This window comes from Ranitomeya variabilis, chromosome 2 (assembly GCF_051348905.1).
Source record: "Ranitomeya variabilis isolate aRanVar5 chromosome 2, aRanVar5.hap1, whole genome shotgun sequence".
NCBI classification, from domain to species: Eukaryota; Metazoa; Chordata; class Amphibia; order Anura; family Dendrobatidae; genus Ranitomeya; species Ranitomeya variabilis.
The window spans coordinates 331,653,602-331,674,611 of record NC_135233.1 but is presented as its reverse complement, the minus strand read 5'-3'; the positions used below and the strand labels follow the sequence as shown (position 1 = coordinate 331,674,611).

At 42.9% G+C, this 21,010-nt stretch overlaps 1 protein-coding gene across 1 annotated transcript in view; it reads right to left on the bottom strand.

Annotated features, from left to right (window-relative positions):
* The window catches only part of GPC3 (glypican 3), a 726,510-nt gene that overhangs the window by 602,516 nt on the left and 102,984 nt on the right, over positions 1-21,010 (bottom strand). Inside the window, exon 2 of the mRNA XM_077285334.1 lies at positions 12,183-12,344. Within this exon, the coding sequence (XP_077141449.1) occupies positions 12,183-12,344 (162 nt within the window). The remainder of the gene's footprint in view (positions 1-12,182; positions 12,345-21,010) is intronic.

Here is a 21,010-nt window from a genome sequence, read left to right as displayed (position 1 = left end):
AATCAAGATATTGGTATGTATGTAAAAAAAGAAAAGGTAACTACTGTGTGTTCAGTGTGAGAAACATGATTAGGTGACTTACATTCTTATAATTTATATTCCTTAACATTGGAATTGCAACACCAAGAAGAAGAGGATGAGAACTCTAGCGTCACCTATTAGAAGAGATTCTAAAATTCAGTATGACTTAGGATAAAAGCCAAACCAGGATCTCAATTTGCAAACACATTGTTTCGGGGTATTGCCTCTCATCAGTGCAAAGTATGAGATCTGATTTGGCTAGGTGTGAGGCTCTGGACTGGAGTGTTAGGTGTAACGTTTCACCTTTGTGACGTTGCGCTCATTGCATGTGTTGGGGGACAGTCGCTTGGCAACGGAATAAATGCACACGGGCACAGTTTATAACACAAAACAGTCTATTTGGTTTATTCAGGTATCATAAACCATAGAAATGTGAACCAAAGACAAACAGTCTTGACATAATGCATCACATCATTATTTTGCGGCAACTAAACATGCTGGTCCTGCTCTGACCAGTTGCCGTGGGTGACCACACAGTTCATGGAACATCATAAGCACCAACAGTCAATTGAGGTACCTTACAGGAGCTTCTGCTCCACCTGCTGACTCCTTGTCAGTCCACTCTTCCTGGGAAAGCTGCCTTACGGGGATCACCAACTTGCCTGACAGACATACACCAGTCGGTTCCAGACCCACCGAAGGATGGTAGCTTCCCCCAACACAGAAGCCGTCACAGACCGTCCAGGACCACGGTCTCTACAGGTGCTTCCAGGAAGTCTCCACTCACAGAAGCTTCCAACACAGACCGTCCAGGTCCACGGTCTCCCTGTGCACTATTCAGGACGTCCGTCCCCTCCTGGGACCGTCCAACACACAGGCATGTGGCCTGTCCGGGTGAGATTCAGGACGTTCGCCCAACCCCAGGACACCAGGTCTAAAGCCCCACCATGTGCTATTCAGGGAGATAGCACTCCCAACACATAGGCTTTTCCAGGACCTTCAGCACAGACCATTCAGGTCAACACTTACAACCCCATGTGACCCACACTCTGGTCACATTATGAAGCTCTAACCACCCCCAGAGGTGGGAGGTGTGTGTGTGGCTAGTTTGACCAGCCCAGCTCTCAGAACTAGCCCTGCCAGCCTCCCTCCTTTCACAACAACACAATTTACTTGTAGAACGGAGATTCTGCAAGTCATGGTAGTACAAATAGGCCAAATGGACCGCTCACAGTTACACTAGCAACATGCAGCCTGGAGTTATCACATTAAAAAAATCATTCCTGAACACATCCTCCCAAAAGATGAAAAGCATAGAGCCTATAAAATCTTAGCTATTGTAATTTTTGCTCCTGGGGTATAAAAAAAGTTTAGGACATCCACTATGTCACACAATGTCTAAGGGCACATTCACATTACAGTATGTTTTTTATAAGGATTTAGTGCATATTTTTGACATGAAAAACACCCCAAGGAATTGGCATGATACTTGTTGTATAACCCATTAATAAAAACTTTGGGGGCAAAAAAAAAAGGTGACATGCAATACAAGCACAATGTCACATACATATGAATGAGAAGTTTGTTGCAAGTGGATTTGATTTTTTTTAATCTAACTTTTGGCGTAGAATCCGTGACAAAACACGTGTACATAAACTCTGTGTGAACATACCCAAATGATATTTGAAGCAGTTTAAATGTAGCGACTGTGAATGTGCCTTATATATGCCTGTATACAATAGGAGGACTATCAGGGCAGATAAATATAGATATGATATCATTTACAACACTGATTTGGTTCAGAGCATCAGAAGAACAGCAATTATGCAGCCTAAGCCACTTCTTATGACATCGCAGTTTATATTGAAGACATCGCATTACAATAAACAATAAGGCTCAGATTGTGTACAGTAATTTTAGCTGTTTGCCAGAAGACATAAATAATATATTTATGCAATTAAAAACTTAATTAATAAAATTATTCACATTTCTCCAGACATTATGGCATAGTGATATGTAAGCAGTGACGGGGAGAGCGGCCGATAAGCCTTCGGCAGGAGGCTGCCGGCACCGGCGTGCACAACCTATTCTCACCTTTCACTGCTAATAGATCTATGCAGAGTGATGAAACCCTGCAATTGCCATTATAAGGAAATACACAGATGCGGAGCCATATTTCCAGCGCTTCGACAGAATTACAGCTCCGCATTGTTGTTTAGATCTATACTACAATAGCTTTTGTGTCTCAGCAAAGTACATAAAAATTGACATGTACAAAGCGATGTGTCAGCACAGGGTTCAGTCTTGTCCTGACTTTCTGAAAGTTTACTCCAAGCAGAATTGTCACGAAGTGTATTTCCCCAAAATCCATTATAAATCTGCCCCACCCTTCATCCCCTAAAGTGAGTCTGTCACCCAGAATAACAGCCCGGAACTGTACTAATGCTGGGAGAGACACAGACTCCTAGGGTACAATTCTTACATCTGAATTCCCTTTCACTTCCCCGCAGTAAAGGCTCACCACCCGTCCATTCTTTATAGCATTTTACGGGAATTTTAATGTTACAAAGAGGAAATATGGTACAATCTGGCAGTATTAAAGGGAATCTGTCACCAGATTTTTGCTATTCCAACTGAGAGCAGCATCATGTAGAGACACACACCTTGATTCCAGCGATGTGTCACTTACTGGGCTACTTGCTGTCATTTTGCTAAAGTTCCTGTTTTATCTGCTGCAGATCTATCAGTTCTCTGAAAGCTGAGCCCTGTATAACCTCACTCACACCACTGATTGACAGCTTTCTGTATACACTGTGCCGAGGCAGAAAGCTGACAATCAGGGACGGGGGCGTGGTTGGACAACCAGGCAGCAGGGTTACCAGTCCTCTAGTGATAATCTCCTGCTGACAAAGCAGTGATTTTATCAAAACTACAGCAGCCAGTTTAGTAAGTGACACATCGTTGGAATCAGGGTCTTTGTCTCTACATTGTGCTCGTCTTAGATTAGGCAGCAAAATCCTTTTGACAGATTCCCTTTAAGACCGACTGTAAGATTGTAAGCTCTTCAGATTCGATGTGAGAGCTCTGTCCCCCGAAAGTGAGTTTCTCTAGTATTTATATACTGTCGGTATCTATAAATACAGTTACATATTAAAGCAGGTCACTTTCCATTACAGAAACCTCACAGCAAATCCTACTTCTCTTGAGTTTAAGGGCTCATTCATACGTAAGGGGGGTGTTTTTAATTCCTCTTTGGTCAGTGTGTGCGTTTTTATCATCAATGAGGCATCTGTTTTTCTCATGTGCAAAATATAGAAAAGATGAAGTTTTCAAAGTTTCTCCTACTCATTACATCTTTGTTGAAAAAGATGAAAACTGGGGCGTGGCCTGGATCTGCCTCATGTAGGACACAGATCCTGTGAGCTCCTGGGGAATTTCCTCTAATCCAACTCAAAGCTTTGCCATCTCATCTAATTTGCACTGGATTTTGCATAAATCCTGTAGGGCACCTCATTGGGCACCTATTGAGCTCATCATTTTGTTTTGTTTTTTCCAATTTTGGAACTTTATGCCCACAAAAGAACTCCGATTCCATTGAGGCCTTCCATGTGGCTTCCACTGGCCTATACAGGAACTGTGGCCTTGGCTGGACATCTACATCAGCCCTAAGAGGAATTAATACACCGAATCTGCGATTGGGACTCGTGTGTAGGATACAGCTATACAAGGTGGGCAGTAAAACCCCTGTTTTTGGATGCCCTGCGGTTCCCCCGGTGCTCCGGTGGAACTAATAGAGCCTGCCATCATATAGGCCCAGGGACTATTTAACCCACATTGGCGCTGTTTATTATGGAGCCTTAACCCTGCCTGCGGACATCCCTGAAGAAGAATCAAGCTCCCCTCATCAACCGGATCCAAAGGACACCAGCCGTTGCCCACCGGACCATCCAAGGTATACTACAACACCTGAAGCCCACCGGAACAAGCTCCTCATATACAGGCGGTAAGCGCGATACATCCGCCGAAGATCCTCGCTACCCCCGCTACCCCCGGCACTTAAAAAGCTAAACTCTGCTCTTACCGGGCCTGGGTGGGAGTCAGGAGGCCCTCACCATCACATCCACAGCGGTACCGCTCACCGGGAGTATACCGGGGGTAAGCGCAATACATCCGCCGAAGATCCCAGCTACTCTCCGCTACCCCCGGCAATTAAAAAACTAAACTCTGCTCTTACCGGGCCCGGGTGAGAGTCAGGAGGCTCTCACCATCACATCCACAGCGGCACCGCTCACCGGGAGTCACCCCGTGCAGCGAACTCACCGGAGATACTGAGCGGCAGCTGCTGCTTACAAGCGGCGCGGAAGATCACTGCGCGCCGGATCTCCTTCGCACACAGCTGCGGCTGCAGCTTGACAAACAGTTCTCCCTCCCTCAGCAGGAGCTTACAAGAGTTCACAGGTTCGCGCCCAGGACGCCCATCAGAGTGATGGGACACAAATGTTATATTAAATAAGAATATTGAGTACTGCACATATTGTTACCTACTATTGGGGGCAGAATTAATAATAAATATCTGCACATAGGATAGTTGTGGGGGAATTTTGAGCTGCATTCCCACATATTTTCCCTGACCCACCAATTATACTAAGTGGGATATTTCAACTCTGAAAAATTACTGGATTGATAAGCAGAATCCCGGGGTATACAAAATACTTAGCAGTATATTTTGATTCATTCTACAGGGCACCTTATTGAGCACACATCGAGCCCATCATCTTGCATTTTTATGTTTTTTTTATCTCCCATTATAGAGTATTCAGCTTGCCTCTACAGGCAAGTTCCATACAAAATGCTTATTTAGTAACCCATCCCTGCAAGTTGGAGGAGGAAACAGCAGCTTATTTTACTCTTATTAACATATCACACAATGGTGAGATCCAACACAAAAACATCTAAGCAGATCAAAGCAAGCGGTTTAAACACCCAATCTGACCTAGACAAATACTTGAAGAAGCGCCTCATTACCCCAGGTGCTGCCAAAACAAACTATACACCCAGCCCAGCACAGGAGGGAGAAACAGACACAGAAATGGAGAGTGACTCGGACATTGGATCTATTGGTAAAGACCAAGCGGTGACACGCTCCTTTATCAAACGCATTCTTTCTGAAGCCCTGGGTCCCATAAGTAAAGAACTATCAGACATTAAACAAGAAATAACCCAGCAAGGACTTAGATTAGAGACCTTGGAAAATACGCAGACCAACTATACCGAACACTCCAACGCTATTCTAGCTTGCATCAAAGCTCAAGAAGACCAAATGCATATCATACACTCCACCCTTGAGGACCATGAAAACAGGGAATGCAGGAACAACATTAGAATAAAAGGACTACCCGAATCAGTAGCCTTTGAAGCTTTAAATAAGGCTGCTACTGAAATGTTCCGCTCCCTCCTCCTAGACCAAGACCCTCAAGACATCGAAATTGTTAGAATACATAGGACATTACACCCTAAACCCAAACAAGGTGACCCGCCTCGCGACGTTTTGTGTCGATTCCTCGATTTCCGCACTAAGGACTTGAAATTAAAACGCGCAAGAGAGGCGCAAGAGATTACCTTCGAAGGCTCGCACCTGAAATTATTTCAAGATTTATCACCTATCACTCTGAGGAAACGTCAACTCCTTAAACCACTCACTGAGGCTCTCCTTCAGAAAAAACTTCAATACCGATGGCTCTTTCCATTCGGTATACAAGTCATCACCGAGGGGAAAAGACTCCAGGCTAGGACCTCAGCTGAGATACGATCATTATGCAAAGACCTAAACATATCCCTGAGCCAGTTCCCAGATATTGAGTCTTTTCACGCAGCCTCTACTGTACAACCTCTCCCTCCCCCCCCCCCTGTGGCAACAAGTTGCCACTCCAAGGTCTCAAAAGACAAAACGTAGAAGTTGAAAACTGACCCCTTCTAAAGATCCAGACTCATAAAGAAGTCTCTGGCTACTCAATGTGATTTTCTACATGGATCTATCTGATCATACTCCCTCCGATAGACATGAATAATACTTCCAGAGAGCCTATGTTTATACTAGAAATGTCTCTAATAACTATATTGTTGGATGTTCACTTGTGTGCTCAATGTTTAAGTGTTTAAATGTTTAAATATTTTTCTTTTTTTCTTCTCTTTTTTGACAAGAGTAATGTAATAACTAATGAGAATTAACCTGCCTCCTCCACTGCAGGTAATGCCTGACCTTTTCCAGGTATTCGATTCAATACAAATGTATTCAGTTAAAAGAATGCTATGGTTTTTTATCTACTTGTTAATCCATCTTCCTAACATTTCTATACCCCCTCCTTCTACCCTTGCCGCCCTTGCTTCCTCTCCCTTCTTTCTCCCCCTCCAGGCACCTTGGTGGGACTGTCGCAAATGGACCAAACCTCCAGATGACTAATACACAAAAGGTATTTAAATTACTCACCTACAACACAAATGGGTTTAATTCCCCGATCCCCAGAGGCCAAACCCTTTCAAGATTTAAAAAAAATAAATATGATCTATTACTCCTTCAGGAAACCCACTTCACTAAAGATAAACTACCCTCCTTCGACAAAGCTCATTATAACAGATGGTACCACGCTACGTCACCCCAAGTTAAATCAAGGGGAGTGTCTATAGCAATAGCTGTGGACATCCCTTTCCTTCTACACGACCAATTGATAGACGAGAATGGTCGTTATATCCTAATTAAGGGAGTTCTGGCAGGAGAAGTAGTTACCATTTGTAACATTTATGCGCCAAATAAAAAACATCTAAAGTGGCTCCGATCTATATTTAAAAAAATAAGAGATTTCAGAGAAGGTATACTTATAATGGGAGTGGATTTTAATCTGGCTCTTGAACCTTCAATAGACACGACCAAAGGGACAAGTGCAATCTCCAAGAGAGATTTGATAAGAATAAAATCCGCCCTACACTCTCTCAACCTCATAGATCTTTGGCGCTATTTTAACCCGTCCAAACGTGATTACACTTTCTTCTCACACCCACACAACTCATATCACCGAATTGATTACTTTCTCGCCCCTAGATCACTACTATCAAATGTGCAACAAGTAGACATAATTCCCTCAATATTCTCGGACCACTCGTATGTATCAATTGAATTAACCCTCTCTAAACAGTTTGCACCATGCAGATCGTGGCAACTAAATGATACACTTTTGGACAACCCTGCCTCAAAAACTCGCATTAACAAGGCCATCCAAACATATTTTGACATCAACAATAACTCGGAAACCTCACCTTTAATATTATGGGAAGCCCATAAATCAGTGTTAAGAGGTGAACTCATCTCATTAGCCTCCTACCTTAATAAAACAAAAAATAAAGAAATTGAACTCCTTCATGAGAAAATAATTAACCTAGAAAAACTACATAAGTTAACATTACTCCCACAAACACTTATTGATCTCACGGCTGAAAGACAGAAATTAAAAGACTTACTCAGAGAGCAATCAACCAAATTATACATGTCTTGGAAAAATCGTGTATTTGTCCATGGCGACAAAGCCTCAAAATTAACGATGTCATTATTAAAGAAAAGACAGGCCCGCACTTTTATACATACTATTAAGACTAGGGAAGGTACTAGAACCCAAAACTACTCTCAGATAGAAAAAGAATTTTTGCATTACTATAAATCTTTATATCAATTGCGCCCGACAGAGAAGGAAAGTGAGGTAGACAAAAGGAGACAAGATATTCAAATCTTCTTGAAAGACTTAAATCTCCCATCCCTAAATGATACCCAACAGCGCCTACTATCCAAACCGTTCACACTCTCGGAGCTCCGGTCCGCCCTGTCGAGTTGCCCCAAAGGTAAAGCACCAGGTCCAGATGGTTTTTCAACGTACTACTATAAGTCTAACTCTGAAGTATTGCTTCCCCATCTCCTTAACATGTGCAATTCTCTTCAGAAAGGTGGAGATGTCCCCCGCCAATTTCTAGAAGCCAGAATTTCTTTGATTCATAAAGAGGGGAAGGACCCAGAACAATGTGGGAGTTACCGCCCCATATCTCTGTTAAACACGGATCTTAAATTGTATGCAAGAATGCTAGCTGATAGAGTGGCTGGGGTACTACCATCCTTAATCTCACCAAACCAAACTGGTTTTGTAAAAGGACGAGAGGGGAAGGATAATACTTATAAAATACTACATCTCATGCAATATGCGAAAATGAGAGGTATACCACTGGCACTAATGAGTATGGATGCAGAGAAGGCATTCGACAGGGTGGACTGGCTCTTTCTACGAGAAACTTTGGTAAAATTTGGCTTCCCTCCCCTAGCAATTACTGCAATATTGAGCATGTATACCTCCCCCACAGCTCGAATTAGACTAAACGGCTCGCTCACAGATTCATTCCAAATACTTAATGGAACGAGGCAGGGTTGTCCCCTCTCCCCATTACTTTTCGTCATGACTATTGAACCTTTAATACAGGCCATACAACAAAACCCAGAAATTACGGGCATACAAATTCGAGATACCCATTACAAGACTGCTGCATTTGCAGATGACCTTTTGTTAGTGATCTCTAAACCCTTAAGAAGTATCCCTGCAATAATGGGAACCCTAGAGAGATACAGTAAACTAACTAACTTCAAAATAAACGAAACTAAATCAGAAATGTTAAATCTAGGCATACCAAACGATATAATGAGGAAACTCAAATCCACATTCCCCTTTCCGTGGCAACCCAAAAGCTTAACATACCTAGGAATCCAAATAAGTGCGTCTCACAGTGATTTATTTGAGCTCAATTTTAATAAACTATACCAAACTACAGCCACCAATCTCAGATCCTGGAGAGACCCCTTTCTTTCATGGATTGGAAGAAAAAATATACTAAAAAGCCTTATTCTCCCCAAATTTATATACGTTTTCAATATGCTCCCAATACATATACCCATCTCCTTTCTAACTAAAGTTCACTCATTATTCTTTAAATACATATGGCAAAAATGTAAACCCCGCATTAATTTCCAAACCCTTACCCTACCAAAAGACAAAGGGGGCATGGGTGCCCCGGACATTGTCAAATATTATCAAGCTGCTCACCTAGCTAGAACGGTCCACTGGATCAGAAATGAAGGAAAACAACAATGGCTTCAAGTAGAGGAAGCAATGTCCCCCGTGCCACTACGCTCTATCTTATTGAACCACAATAACATACCAAATCTTAAGGACCATAAAAACAATTTTACGATAGCTACCTTAAAAATCTGGAAGAAATGGAGCGAAACCCTGGCTCCATCCTTTTCCCCATTGACCAGAGTCTCTGATTTGATAGATACTCTCCCCCCATCCGCTGCTCGTATATCAATCGAGCAATTGCTTGAAGATGGATCACTTCTCCCACTACATAACCTACGTAAAATCCCAGGCCTATCTGGCCTCACCTTTCTTCAATATAGGAAATTGGCCCATCTTTTCTCTACACCAAGCCGGCCAATGGACTTGGACAGAGTACTAACTCCCTTCGAGGTCCTCTGTGCCAGATTGAAACCTCCTCGGAAAATTCTCTCAACGATCTATCAAACCTTACTAACCATAGATACACCTTTGAAACGAGCTTACTTAGCCCACTGGGAAAAAGACATAGGGATCCCTCTAACTGAGCAACACATCAAGTATATCTATAAAAACTCTCATGGTCCCTCAAATTGCGTCCGTATACAAGAGAACTCTTATAAAATTATTACTAGGTGGTATGTCACACCCAAACAAATACATAAATGGCACAGAGCCTCATCTGATAATTGCTGGAGATGTGGGACTAATGAAGGAAGCTATATTCATATCTGGTGGTCATGCCCACAGATTTGTCCTTTCTGGAAGGAAGTATCCCAAGTCATATATACACTTTTAGGTAAACGTGCAACACTGAAGCCAGAGAATCTTTTTTTGAATCTTCCGATTTGGCCTCAAGACAGCAAAGCTTCTAAACTAGCTCAATATGTTCTAGCAGCCGGGAAAACTCTAATCCCATCTAAATGGAACTCAACCGTTACGCCCACCACCCAACAACTCTATCTTAAAATAGATCAGCTATACTATGTGGAAGTATTAGCGGCAAGAGTCAATAATACGTATCCTAGGTTACTCGACGTTTGGACTCCATGGACTCGATTCAGATCTCAGTTAACCTTCTTAAATTCAGTATCGACTATTTGAGCCTCAACCTTGGTGCTCTCCCTCCTATCCCCCTCCTTACACTACTCCCTGATCTTCAACCCACTCCTCCCCCCCACCTAAGTTCCCCCATTCTTAACCTCCTTTCTCTTCCCGAACCCTTAATCTATATCATCTTCCTATAATTTACTAGTTAAAGTTCTTCTTTTACTGTTTGACGTTCTTAAGTGGTTCGTGAATGGATGTAACAATAGCCCTTAGTATGTCAATATTTCTTTATGTCCGCTCAAAAGTTTCTTTGTAATATTGCAAAACATTTAATAAAAAGATCATTGAAATGAAAAAGATGAAAACTAGTCAGTACTAGGATGCAACATGGCTAGCATCCTCTTGCTGACCATTCTTTTCTTCAAGGACCCCTGCCTTGAATCAGATCAAAATCAGACATGTCTCTGATTTATGTGAACAGCTCCTAAAAAATAATGTCTACGCGTTCTATCCATTAAAAACATAGCTATAACATGTACGGCGAATGGACGTCAAACTAAGTACAAAGGGATAGGGAGATGTGCCCATGAATATTTTCTCTATACTTCTGACTGGCCAAAAGGGCTCACTAAGAGACTAACTAAAGCCGAGATTTTATTTTTTCTCCACCATTGGTTTTTCAGGAGGCAATTGCATTCATTTGTTTACTGTTATTAGGCTTTGAGACACCATCATTTAAATGAATAGAGAACTTTGTTCTCAATGAGACATCAAAAGGATGTTTACTTTTTCATGATCAAAAAAGCGCAATATTATACAGAGGCTGGGGAGCAGAAAAAGCTCAATAATATACAGGAGATGGTGAACAGAAAAAAAAGCCCAATATTATACAGGAGCTGGGAGCAGAAAAAAGGCAAATATTATACAAAAACTGGGGAGCAGAAAGAAGCCCAATATTATACAGGAGCTGGGGAGAAGAAAAAAAGCCCAATACTATATAGGAGATGGGGAGCAGAAAAAAGCCCAATATTATACAGGAGCTGGGGATCAGAAAAAAAAACAATACTATACAGATGCTGGGGAGCAGAAAAGTACAATAGAGTCTTACCTGGTAAAAACTATAAAAATTAATAGAGGTTGTGTTAAACAGATAAAGTTGTGTAAACACAATAAAGAAGCATGAATATCCAGCTGCTGCAGATCCACTTTTTGTCTGACCGGTATTATGGAATTAGGAGAAATTTGTGGTTTAATCCTGAGGAAGAAGCGTGTGTACTTTGAAACATGTTAATTAAAAACCGCATTAAATACAGTTCCTATTTCTGGACCTTATTATCTACTCATTTGCAGTGTAGAAAATCAAAAAAAGCCCAAGACACATAGCTGCATTTATACAGTATGCATAGAAAAATACAGGCACAGTCTATAGCAACAGATGACACAGTGACCTGACATGACATCTCATTGGGTGTTTGACGTTAACGCTAGTTTAACCAATCAAAGCAGAATGGGCAGCTATGATTCTTCAGCACACTGAAACCACCCAGATGACTTTTGGTGAGAAATGTTACATAAGGACACTAATGGCACCGGGTCTCCTGAGGATCGGATGACATTGTTACGCCAAGTACGCCCTGCACAAATAAGCCCAGCACCGGCCGCTGACTGGCTGCAGGGCTCAGGTAGCATAACAATGTCATGCAAGCCCTGGGAGACACGGCGCAAACATTGTGGCTATGGCACCGATGCAGAAGTTGGGTATCTGATACATAAATTTTGCAAGGGAAAGTACTTCCAGGTACTGGACAACTACTTCATGGGAAATATTCATAGCTATGCACAAAAAAACACAACCAGAAAAGTCAAATGACATACTGAGTTCTGCTACATTTCCTTTTTGGATAATAACCTTCATATTATGGATGAACTTGGAGGATACAGGTCACAAGAAACCTTAATAGTACTTACCTTGAAATATAGCTGCATTCTGAATAATCAGGAACTTTAATTTGGCGCTGGCAGCCTGAATGAGCTGCTCCATGTTTACACGGGAGGCAACTTGATATCTTTCCTCCATTTTCTTAGAACAACATGAAGAGGTTTTCGTGATACAGACTTGTAGATCTGATCCTGAAAGAGTAGAAGGCAAATATTTACCAGGGAAAAGAGATCTAATCAAAACCGTAAAATAAATAGCAGCACAACACAGCAAATAATTCCGTCATTTACAGCTTCCTACAATACTAACATTTTACAATGTTGTTTTTTAATGTACAAATACAGGTCCTTCTCAAAAAATTAGCATATAGTGTTAAATTTCATTATTTACCATAATGTAATGATTACAATTAAACTTTCATATATTATAGATTCATTATCCACCAACTGAAATTTGTCAGGTCTTTTATTGTTTTAATACTGATGATTTTGGCATACAACTCCTGATAACCCAAAAAACCTGTCTCAATAAATTAGCATATCAAGAAAAGGTTCTCTAAACGACCTATTACCCTAATCTTCTGAATCAACTAATTAACTCTAAACACATGCAAAAGATACCTGAGGCTTTTAAAAACTCCCTGCCTGGTTCATTACTCAAAACCCCCATCATGGGTAAGACTAGAGACCTGACAGATGTCAAGAAGGCCATCATTGACACCCTCAAGCAAGAGGGTAAGACCCAGAAAGAAATTTCTCAACAAATAGGCTGTTCCCAGAGTGCTGTATCAAGGCACCTCAATGGTAAGTCTGTTGGAAGGAAACAATGTGGCAGAAAACGCTGTACAACGAGAAGAGGTGACCGCACCCTGAGGAAGATTGTGGAGAAGGACCGATTCCAGACCTTGGGGAACCTGAGGAAGCAGTGGACTGAGTCTGGTGTGGAAACATCCAGAGCCACCGTGCACAGGCGTGTGCAGGAAATGGGCTACAGGTGCCGCATTCCCCAGGTAAAGCCACTTTTGAACCATAAACAGCGGCAGAAGCGCCTGACCTGGGCTACAGAGAAGCAGCACTGGACTGTTGCTAAGTGGTCCCAAGTACTTTTTTCTGATGAAAGCAAATTTTGCATGTCATTCGGAAATCAAGGTGCCAGAGTCTGGAGGAAGACTGGGGAGAAAGAAATGCCAAAATGCCTGAAGTCCAGTGTCAAGTACCCACAGTCAGTGATGGTGTGGGGTGCCATGTCAGCTGCTGGTGTTGGTCCACTGTGTTTCATCAAGGGCAGGGTCAATGCAGCTAGCTATCAGGAGATTTTGGAGCACTTCATGCTTCCATTGGCTGAAATGCTTTATGGAGATGAAGATTTCATTTTTCAGCACGACCTGGCACCTGCTCACAGTGCCAAAACCACTGGTAAATGGTTTACTGACCATGGTATTACTGTGCTCAATTGGCCTGCCAACTCTCCTGACCTGAACCCCATAGAGAATCTGTGGGATATTGTGAAGAGAAAGTTGAGAGACGCAAGACCCAACACTCTGGATGAGCTTAAGGCCGCTATTGAAGCATCCTGGGCCTCCATAACATCTCAGCAGTGTCACAGGCTGATTGCCTCCATGCCACGCCGCATTGAAGCAGTCATTTCTGCCAAAGGATTCCCGACCAAGTATTGAGTGCATAACTGAACATTATTATTTGTTGGTTTTTTGGTTTGTTATTAAAAAACACTTTTATTTGATTGGACGGGTGAAATATGCTAATTTATTGAGACAGGTTTTTTGGGTTATCAGGAGTTGTATGCCAAAATCATCAGTATTAAAACAATAAAAGACCTGACAAATTTCAGTTGGTGGATAATGAATCTATAATATATGAAAGTTTAATTGTAATCATTACATTATGGTAAATAATGAAATTTAACACTATATGCTAATTTTTTGAGAAGGACCTGTATTTGCTTTTTTTTATTAACACCTAAACAAAGGCCCTACAATGAGCAATTTTCTTTGATTATGCTACAGTGGTTTTCCAACTTTACTTTTTTTACTTTAACCCGTTATAGTGACAGAGCCAATTTTGTACTTAATGACTAAGCCAATTTTTAGAATTCTGACCACTGTCACTTTATGAGGTTATAGCTCTGGAACGCTTCAACGGATCCCACTGATTCCGTGACTGTTTTTTCGTGATATATTGTACTTCATGTTAGTGGTAAAATTTCTTTGATATGACTTGCATTTATTTATGAAAAAAGGGAAATTTGGCAAAAATGTAGAACATTTTGCAATTTTCAAACTTTTAATTTGTGTGCCCTTAAATCAGAGAGTCATATCGCATGAAATAGTTAAAGGGAACCTGTCACCCCGTTTTTTCGATATGAGATAAAAATATGGTTCAATAGAGCCTGAGCTCTGCTTTACATCAGTACCTTTCATATCCCCCGACACCCCACCTTGGCTGAGAAAATACCTTAGTAATCTCTCTGTTTTCGTATGTCAATCACCCCGGTCCAGTCCGATGGGTGGGGCCTAATCGCCAATTCTCCCCACCTCCGGATTTGCTCTACGAATCTTCTTTCCTGCGTTGGCATAGTTTTCTGCGCCTGCGCATTCAAGTGGCATCTCGCGCGTGCGCAGTATGTTTTGCCCAACAGTTGGCAAAGCATACAACTCATTATTGCGCATGCGACGGCATTTTCCTTGACGTTCTGTGCCCCGGGAGTCTTTCTATGCTTCCGGGGCACAGAGCATAGAGTCAAAAGCCGGCGCATGCGCAATAATGATTTGATGCTTTGCCCACAGTTGGTCAAAGCATACTGTGCAGACGCTAGAGGCCAATTCAATGCGCAACCACAGAAACTGACGGGGATCTGTGCTATTCACTGATCTAGATACGTGTGACACGCTGAGGAGCGGGGGGAGAGACAGCGATTAGGCCCCGACCATCGGACCGGAATGGGGTGATTGACATACGAAAACGGAGAGATTACTAAGGTATTTTCGCAGCAAAGGTGGGGAATCGGGTGATATGAATGGTACTGATGTAAAGCTGAGCTCAGGCCCTATTGAACCTTATTTTTATCTCATATCGAAAAAATCAGCACAATTTTGGAAACAATTTTTTTTGTTAGGATGTTATAAGGGTTAAAGTTGACCAGCGATTTTTTATTTTTCCAACAAAATTTACAAAACCATTTAGTTTAGGGGCCACCTCACATTTGAAGTGAGTTTGGGGGGTCAATATAACAGAATATACCCAAAAGTGGCACCATTCTAAAAACTGCACCCCTCAAGATGCACAAAAGCACATTGAAGAAGTTAATTAACCCTTCGTGTGCTTCACAAGAACTAAAGCAATGTGAAAGGAAAAAATGTACGCCGATACCCCTTATGTGGGGAAAAGCCACTGGGCGCATGGCAGGGCTCAGAAAGGAGAGAGGACAGTTTGACTTTTTGAACGCAAAATTTGCGGGAATCAATGGCGGATGCCATATCGCGTTTGGAGACCCCCTGATGTACCTAAACAGTGGAAATCCACCAATTCTAACTCCAACCCTAACCACAACACATCCCTAATCCTAATTCCCAACCCTAACCCTAGCCCCAACCCAAGCCCTAGCCCAAACCCTAGCTCTAAACCTAGCCCCAACCCTAACCATAACCACAGCCCTAACTCCAACGCCACAACCCCAAAACAACCCTAACCCCAACACAACTCTAACCCCAACCCAACTTTAACACCAACCCTAGCCCCAACCCTAACCCTAGTGCCAACCCTAACCATAGCCCAACCCTAACCCTAGCTCTAACCCCAATCCTAAATCTAACCCTAGCCCCAACCCTAACCCTGATGCCAACCCTTACAGAAAAAAATGCATTTTTTATTTTATTATTTTTACCTAACTAAGGGGGTGATTTGATTTACAATTGTATTATTTTGATCACCGTGGTAGGGTCTATCACAGTGATCAAAATGAACCAATAGGACAAATCTCCAATTGTTTTCGGGTGCTGGCCGGCAGATCTCAGCGGGCGCACTGTGCATGCGCCTGCCATTTTCTTCCCGGAAGAAGACGCTGATGGCCAGGGGACAGAGCCGGAGGGGGGGCTCGGAGGACCCCACTTCTTTCTCCTCTGATGTGCTAGACTATATCACAGGAGAAAGAAAGGAATGGGAAATCGGACAATTTATTTTAATTTTTTTGCGGTCGCCATTATTCGGTGAATAACGGTGATCGCAAAACTGGGGACAGTAGAATCCGCCTTGAATCATGTTATCCAGGGTTTCAGCTACCCCCGGTACCCGAGACCCCGGTGATTTCCCTATGCTGGGGGGCGCTATAACCTTATTTCTCAGCGCCGTTAAAAAGCGGTGCTGAGGAATAAGTACCCTTAAATCTCGCCGTTAAAAGGCATATCAGCAGTTTCTAAAGGCTTAATCTGTGTAAAAATATAAAGTCTGCATTACGTACCCCATACTGTTATTCCCATCTTTGTCAAGAGAGCTGATGATGTCACAACAACATCACATGACCACTGCAGCCAATGACTGGGCTCAGCGTTCTTGTCAAGACTGCAATGGTGTGAATTCTAAGCCCATTGATTGGCTGCAGTGGCCCATGATAAGACATTAATTCTGCAGCTGTGTAAACCAAGACAGGGTGAGTCACTGTTGGAGCAGTAGGGGTACGTAATATTGACATTCTTACTTTTACACAGATCAAGCTTTTACAGTAAAGAAAACAAAAACAAAACTATAAATCCCTTTAAAGTCTGGACAAGGAAAGCATACATCCAGTATATTCTCATAGGTTATGCAACTGGGTTATTCGCTATAATTTAATTCCGGGCTGCATGCTCATTTTAATATAGTAGTACTTTACTTTCTCCCTGCTCTGATAGATAGATAGATAGATAGATAGATAGATAGATAGATAGATAGATAGATAGATACTGTATATACTCGAGTATAAGCGAGACTTGCAGCCCATTTTTTTGGGCTGAAAGTCCCCCTCTCGACTTATACTCGAGTCATACCCAGGGGTCGGCAGGGGAGGGGGAGCGGGGGCTGTCTAATTATACTGACCTGCTCCTGGCGCGGTCCCTGCAGGTCCCTGGCTTCCCCGGTGGCGGCAGCTTCTTCCTTTATTGAGCGGTCACATGGTACCGCTCATTACAATAATGAATATACTGCTCTACCTATTCAGGGGTGGAGCCGCATATTCATTACTGTAATGAGCGGTAACGGTGACCGCTCAGTACAGGAAGCAGCAGCGCCGGGGAAGCAGGGAGTGCACAGCGCCAGGAGCAGGTGAGTATAACGGGGAGGGGAGCGCAGCGCTGCGTGATATTCACTTGCTCCTCGTTCCAGCGCCGCTCCGTCTTCAGCATCTTCTGACGCTCAGGTCAGAGGGCACGATGACGTGGTTAGTGCGCGCCCTCTGCCTGAACGTCAGTGCAGAAGACGCTGAAGATGGAGCGGCGCCCGGAACGAAGTCAGGTGAATATTGAAAGTGCCGGGGGCCTGAACGACGGGGAGGTGAGTATGTGATTTATTTTTTTTATCGCAGCAACAGCATATGGGGCAAATGTCTGTATGGGGCATCTTATGGGGCCATAATCAATGTTTGTGCAGCACTATATGGGGCAAGTGTCTGTATGGGGCATCTTATGGGGCCATAACGTTTGTGCAGCCCTATATGGGGCAGGTGTCTGTATGGGGCATCTTATGGGGCCATAACATTTGTGCAGCGCTATATGGGGCAAGTGTCTGTATGGGGCATCTTATGGGGCCATAACGTTTGTGCAGCACTATATGGGGCAAGTGTCTGTATGGGGCATCTTATGGGGCCATAATGTTTGTGCAGCCCTATATGGGGCAAGTGTCTGTATGGGGCCATAACGTTTGCGCAGCACTATATGGGGCAAGTGTCTGTATGTGGCCAGCCATAACGTTTGTGCAGCATTATATGGGGCAAGTGTCTGTATGGGGCCATAACATTTGTGCAGCATTATATGGGGCAAGTGTCTGTATGGGGCCATAACGTTTGTGCAGCATTATATGGGGCAAGTGTCTGTATGGGGCCATAACATTTGTGCAGCATTATATAGGGCCATAACGTTTGTGCAGCATTATATGGGGCCATAACGTTTGTGCAGCATTATATGGTGCAAGTGTCTGTATGGGGCCATAACGTTTGTGCAGCACTATATGGGACAAGTGTCTGTATGGGGCCATAACGTTTGTGCAGCACTATATGGAGCAAGTGTCTGTATGGAGCATCTTGTGGGGCCATAACGTTTGTGCAGCACTATATGGGGCAAATATCTTTATGGAGCATCTTATGGGGCCATAATCAACGTTTGTGCAGTACTATATGGGGCAAATGTCTGTATGGAGCATCTTATGGGGCCATAATCAACGTTTGTGCAGTACTATATGGGGCAAATGTCTGTATGGAGCATCTTATGGGGCCATAACGTTTGTGCAGCACTATATGGGGCAAATATCTTTATGGAGCATCTTATGGGGCCATTATTAACCTTTATGCAAGATTATATGGGGCATATTTTAATATGGAGCATCTTATGGGGCCATCATAAACTTTATGGAGCATTATAAGGGGCTCCTGATTCAACATGGATATTCAAAAACACTTAACCTACTGATGTCTCAATTAATTTTACTTTTATTGATATCTATTTTTACTTTTGACATTTACTAGTAGCTGCTGCATTTCCCACCCTAGGCTTATACTCGAGTCATTAAGTTTTCCCATTTTTTTGTGGCAAAATTAGGGGGGTTGGCTTATACTCGGGTCGGCTTATACTCGAGTATATACGGTAGATAGATAGATATGAATATTTCAGCCAAAAATGTTAGTTAACGAGGTGTTGTGATTATAGCAGCATCAGCACTGATTCAAGCAATATCTAATGGGCAAAAGTTTTTTATTACCATTGAACACATGTGGTGCTCGGAGATTTCGTTTTTCTTGCCGCAGCTGAATGATATACATTTGTTAGCCAGCATAAGTACATATGGGGATTCCCTAGCAACCATGCAACCCCCACATGTACTTATGCAGGCTAACAGATGTAAATCATTCAGCTGCGGCATAAAAACAAAATCTCCGAGCACTAAAAAAATACTCGGAGGACCCCCGAGCATGCTCGAGAAATGAGTATATTTGCTCATCACTTACAAGAATGTATGATCCAAAAAAGACAGCAGCACATTTTATTTTTTCCCATCTGAGACAGTACACAAAATACACATGGAGGCGTCAGTGAGGACCTTGGGTTTAAGAACATGGCTAAAGTTTGGCCACTCAGATGATTTATTGGTCAAAGCATTTGCAGTTTATTCAGGTATTTGTGTTCCAGGATTTATAATATCACTGATGTACAGTGGCATTTATAGGTTTGGGCACCTCTGGTCAAAATTACTGTTATTGTGAACAGTTAGGCAAGTTGAAGATGACATTATTTCTAAAAGGGCTAAAGTTTAAGATGACACATTTCCTTTGTATTTTACCCAAAAATATATATTGTAATTTTTTATATTTTCAAAGTTACAAAAAGGAAAATGGGCCAATGCAAATTTTTGGGCACTTTTGGAGATTTGCGAGCTCAGATAACATTGACCAAGGTTTCAGACTTTAATTAGCCTGTTAAGGTACCGTCACACTAAGCAACGTCGCCAGCGATCTGTGACGTTGCAGCGTCCTAGGGAGCGATATCGCTGTATTTGACACGCAGCAGCGATCAGAATCCCGCTGTGAAATTGCTGGTCGCTGCTAGAAGGTCTGCACATTATTTGGTCGCTAGGTCGCCGTGTATCGCCGTGTTTGACAGCAAAAGCAACCATACCAGCGATATTTTACACTGGTAACCAGGGTAAACATCGGGTTACTAAGCGCAGGGCCGCGCTTAGTAACCCGATGTTTACCCTGGTTACCAGCGTAAAATGTAAAAAAACAAACAGTACATGCTCACCTGCGCGTCCCCCAGCCTCTGCTTCCTGACTCTTACTGATCGCCGGCCCTAAACTGAAAGTGAAAGTAGCGGTGACGTCACCGCTGTGCTGTTAGGGCCAGAGCTCAGTCAGCGTCAGGAAGCAGAGGCCTGGGGGACGCGCTGGTGAGTATGTACTGTTTGTTTTTTTAACTTTTACGCTGGTAACCAGGGTAAACATCGGGTTACTAAGCGCGGCCCTGCGCTTAGCAACCCGATGTTTACCCTGGTTACCCGGGGGCCTCGGCTTTGTTGGTCGCTGGAGAGCGGTCTGTGTGACAGCTCTCCAGCGACCAAACAGCGACGCTGCAGCGATCGGCATCGCTGTCGCTATCGCTGCAGCGTCGCTTAGTGTGACGGTACCTTTAGGGTTATGGCTTGTTCACTGTCATTGTTAGGAAAGGCCAGGTGATGCAAATTTCCCAGTTTTATAAAAACCCAGCCTCCTCTAACCTTGTGGCAAAAAAAAGCAGCCATGGGTTCTTTTAAGCAGCTGCCAGGCACTCTGAAAATAAAAATATTGAAAGTCGGCAAAGCAGGAGAAAGCTATAAGAAGATAGCAAAGCGTTTTCACGTTGCCCTTTCCTCAGTTCGAAATGTAATTACGAAATGGTAGTTAACAGAAATAGTGGAGGTCGAGATAAGGTCTGGAAGACCAAGCAAAATTTCAGTGAGAGCTGCTCATAGGACTGCTTTGGAGAGGCAAATCTGAACCCCTGCCTGACTATAAACGATCTTCAGAAAGATTTAGCAGACTCTGGAATTGTGGTACATTGTTCTACTGTTCAGAGATACCTGCACAAATATGTCCTTTATGGAAGAGTCATCAGAATAAAACCT